Source organism: Gossypium raimondii, chromosome 5 (genome assembly GCF_025698545.1).
Source record: "Gossypium raimondii isolate GPD5lz chromosome 5, ASM2569854v1, whole genome shotgun sequence".
Taxonomy (NCBI): domain Eukaryota; kingdom Viridiplantae; phylum Streptophyta; class Magnoliopsida; order Malvales; family Malvaceae; genus Gossypium; species Gossypium raimondii.
In genome coordinates this window covers 41,742,282-41,747,005 of record NC_068569.1, presented here as the reverse complement: position 1 = coordinate 41,747,005, position 4,724 = coordinate 41,742,282, and the positions used below count along the sequence as shown (strand labels likewise).

The following is a 4,724-nucleotide window of genomic DNA, read 5'->3' as shown; positions in this document are numbered from 1 at the left end:
AGGGGTATATACATTAATCTGTTATTCGAATTATTCAACTTATTAAAATTGTAAAATTCAACTTGACTTGAACTCGAAACTCGAATTACTTATCTGAGTTGACTCAAAAAATCGAATAACTCGATTCTATTAACTCGAAATTTAAAAAAAAATCGATTTTTTCGAATCAAATCGAGTTTTGCTCACCTTAAAAAAATCTATAAAAAATTATAATTTATATAAAAATAAAATATTATAATAGTTTATATTATATTTTACATGATAAAACAATAATAAAAATACTATACAAACAAATAAATTTTCTTTAAATTGAATCCCAATGACAAAATATTACAAATTGAAGATAACACCACTCAGGTTTGGTGGCATTGCACCTTGAGGTGCTCAAGGGTTAATCTTGAAATTTTTTTAAATTTCTTACTCAAGCTTGATTTTGATTTGTCATTAATTAGTACTTTGAATCGTGTGAGTAAAATTTCTAATAAATCTCATCGAAGAGTTAATCCATGAATAAATATTTTCGGTTGTGTTTAGAGAGAAACTCAATAAATAAATTTGAGTGTAATTTATAATTATATTTTTCAATTCTAAATGAAAATTAACTTATTTATTATTATTATTATTATTAAAGTTATAATTACATTTTGCGAACCAATCATAACTTTAAAAAATAAAATTTCTAAGGGTGTAACTCCTGTTGAAATAATTATCTTAAATTTAAAAACATTACAAATATTTTAGTAATAAAAAATTCTAAAAGATCAATGTCAACGTTTGAAATTTAGATAATATTTTTCATTAATAGATTTTTATGTGAATTTTAAATATTTATATATCTTAACTAAAATACATTATTTTTAGGAATATAATTTTTTCAATTAAAATACTATTAACCTACTATCATCGAACCAACTTCACGTTGAATTTTGGTCAATCAAAAAGACCCAAAACACCCCCATGTAATTTTGTTTTATACTATGTACTTTGGTGGCGCATTCGGCCTTCACGGCTTCTTCCTTGCCCTTCATTACCGCGTCAAAAATGATGTCGAGTTTCCACCAACCTGCCTATCATACTATTCTACAATGAAACCCTGAAAGACTTTTCTTTTGCCCCCAATCCCCCACCCAGAGTTGCGAATTCAAAACTAAACAAACACTAAAAACATCAGCATTTAGAACATTCCCAGAAATTAAACCATTCCTCATTTTCTCTATTTACTCTCAACCCCCATCATTGTCTTCTTCCCCACGACTTTTCAAATAAATATATAAAAACTCCCACTTATACATTCAAAGCAACCGGCTTTCAACTCCTTTGGGTTTTTCTCTCTTTTATCTATTATATATCCCCATTATCATTTCTTTTTCAAACACAAACAAGGGAAGCTCAAAGATTAAAGACGATGAAGTTTCAAGTTTTGGTGATTGCGATTTGGGTTTTGGTATGTTTTGGTTCAGTTTCAGCTAGATTCTTTCCCAATATCACAGATATTCCGTCATGGATTAAGAACAACGCCACGTCAAAGGCCCCATGGGACGCCTTCAACAAATTTGCCGGCTGCCGGCCAGGCGAAAAACGGGAAGGTTTGTCGCAGCTTAAACAGTACTTTAACCATTTCGGTTATATACCCAACTCGCCCTCTAATTTCAGCGAGGACTTCGACGATGAGTTAGAAAAGGCATTGAAAACATACCAGCAGAACTTCAACCTTAACGTCACTGGTCAACTGGATGATCAGACTCTTCAACAGATCGTACGGCCCAGATGCGGTAACGCCGATGTAATCAACGGGACGAGTTCCATGAACTCAGGTAGATCGTCGTCTTTTCACACTACCGGACACTTGCACACGACGGCGCATTTCTCTTTCTTCCCGGGAACACCGCGTTGGCCTTCGAACCGGCAGGACTTATCGTACAGTTTCTTGCCGGCGAATGGGTTAACCGACGAAGTAAAAGCCGTCTTCACGAGCGCCTTCCAGAAATGGTCAACCGTTACGCCGCTGACGTTCACGCAAGTGGATTCCTACTCCTCGGCGGACATAACGATCGGGTTTTACACTGGAGACCACGGAGACGGCGAGCCATTCGATGGGGTTTTAGGGACGTTGGCCCACGCTTTTTCTCCAACAAGCGGAAGGCTCCATTTGGACGGGGATGAGAACTGGGTAGTTTCTGGTGATGTGACGAAGGCATCGGTGTCGACGGCGGTGGACTTGGAGTCGGTGGCCGTTCATGAGATCGGGCATCTGTTGGGTTTGGGGCATTCGTCGGTAGAGGATGCGATTATGTACCCATCGATCACTTCGCGGACGAGAAAAGTGGAACTGGCGGACGATGATATCCAAGGGATTCAATTGTTGTACGGCACTAATCCTAACTATAACGGTTCCACCACTTCGAATACGCAGGAGAGAGAGAGTAGCGGCGGCGTTCCCCGTTATCTGGGTCCACGGTGGGGCCTTGCTCTATTCTTGGCCGTTGGATTTGGGTCTTTATTTTTGTAGATTCTTTATAACGTGCTCTGTTGATTATGAATAATTTATAGGCATACTTTTTTTTTATTTTTTTTATAAATTTTAGTGTTTGGTATTTTCTATGTGAGATTTATTACCATGCCGCGCCATGTACATATTCATTTGTGTTATACATATACCTACTGATTTGTTGTAGTTGTTTACTGTTTTGCCCTTTGAATTTGGTAGTTAAAATTTTCATCACATATTTTGATTAGTTTGTAGGGATTTATGTCAACTTTTTGTGCCATTTGCTTTGTTTTTTCTTTAAAATTTTAGGGACTAAATTGAAATTTATTTTATTTGAATTTAATTTAATCTAAGGGCGATAAGTTTGATTCATTGGAGCATGTTTTGGTGAAAAGAAAAGGGAAGAAATTTATTAGAATTTTGAATTTTATTTTTAATTATTTAGGTCCAATACTAGAGCCCGTCTAAGTTCAAAGTTAAGGTACAATAGGCCGAAGGCCCAATTTAGGGCCTGAATTTTAGATTGGTTTTGGTTCATTTTAAGCCTAATTTTATCCTTGGTCGCCACCTGGAACAAGTACAAATATATCTTATTATTAGTATGGATTCTAAAACACTTTGTATTGGATTAATCATTAATTATTTTTAGATCAAATTATAGAGTAAATATTTGAATGTTACAATATAATTCAAGTCTCTATACTATTTGTATATTTACATTTTCATCTTGTACTTTTAGTTTAAATTTGAGTTTAGCTTAGGGACTAAAATTGAAATTGGACCATTTTACTATATGATGCAAAAAAGAGGGTAAACTGCACAAATCATCACATCCCAATTTTGTGGATCCGAGAGAAAGGCGAGATGTGAATGTTATCTATTTTGGCACACTTTGGTAGTTAGTCTGCTAATTTTTAAGTTTCTGGCGAACTGATGTTTGGCACATAGAGTACCTGCCCATAGAAGCTTCTCAAGATTTAATTCTTGTAATATTCTTTAATTGAAGGAGTACAACAAGCTAAGAGTATGCCTTGGCAGTTCTTGTTGAGTATAACACACCATATATGAGTTATCGCTAATAGGTATAGTACGCCAAGTTTACTCGAACGATGTGCAAAATGGGTTTTGTAACGTGATTGGTTGAGAGTCAACTAAATGGTTTAACTGGTCAAATAGCATTGATACCAAATTTTCTTTTATATTTTTTTCAGGTTTTGTAGGACACTAAATGGACAACTTTTGTATACATTTGACACTTGTCATGATCCATTAAAAGGTGCTGGGGGATATATATATGTTGAGAATGGAACGTTTGGATGGTTTCTTTTTTCTTCATCCAATGTTACTCTCTAGTTCTTCTTCTTAAACTTAGATGTTCTCTTCTTCTTTATTAAGTTGGAAGCTAAGGATTTGAGTTAATCAGTGGATGCTCCACCTCATGTTAAGTTTGATAACTTTGTATGTTGAATTTTTGAATGAGTAAAGAAGTTATGAAGCATAAATAACAAGATATGAATAAGAGACCCTGCATGGTGGTCATTTATAATTGAGATGTTAGCAATCTGTCTGTAAATGTATTTTAATGGTAGTTCCATGTTCTTTAAGCAGTTGTTGTTGTTGGTTTAAGAATAACTTCGGGTTTGGGATTTTCAAGCTACAGTAGGTGAATTTTAAGTGAGTCATTATCCTGACTCATGCATGTTAAATTTACAAGGGAAATACTTATGTTGATGTCATCTCAAATGTCTGGTAAGTGTGTGAGAAGTATCATCAAGTTGCATGTTATGAGTGAAATATATTTGTTACTGCATGAATAAGAAGAGTGTGAATCAGTAAGATGGGTGCATGAATTTGGGTAAGTACATGTGGTGTTAAGTAAGTAAATTTTCCATTTGTGATGCCTCTGGTAGGGCAGGTACACTGCTAACCGGACAGGCAGGTCACGTTAACCACGAAGACCCTCATGGTATAACCTCCGGTTAGATGTAAACTAGACTGGCAGAACACGACATGGGGATGTATAAGACCATGTGGCTGAGACCCATGGTATTGTATGATAACGAAAACACTTATGGTGATGCCTCCAATGAAATATGGACTAGACTGGTAGATCACGACATGAAGTTATGTATAAGACCATGTGGGAGAAACTCTATGGAAACCTCTAAGATAGTCCAATGGGACAATAAACACGTAATTCTATGGCACATTCGTGGCATGTTTTGTAAGGCCTTTA

At 35.5% G+C, this 4,724-nt stretch overlaps 1 protein-coding gene across 1 annotated transcript; it reads left to right on the top strand.

Annotated features, from left to right (window-relative positions):
* The first annotated feature begins 1,139 nt into the window (after positions 1-1,139).
* Positions 1,140-2,674, top strand: LOC105766116 (metalloendoproteinase 2-MMP). Its single transcript, XM_012585443.2, has one exon. The coding sequence runs from the start codon at positions 1,406-1,408 to the stop codon at positions 2,507-2,509; it is 1,104 nt and encodes a 367-aa protein (XP_012440897.1). The 5' UTR covers positions 1,140-1,405; the 3' UTR covers positions 2,510-2,674.
* Positions 2,675-4,724: the final 2,050 nt, after the last annotated feature.

Excerpts from the sequence above, each read along its gene's own strand:
- LOC105766116 (XM_012585443.2), top strand. The coding sequence starts at position 1,406 with ATGAAGTTTCAAGTTTTGGTGATTGCGATTTGGGTTTTGGTATGTTTT.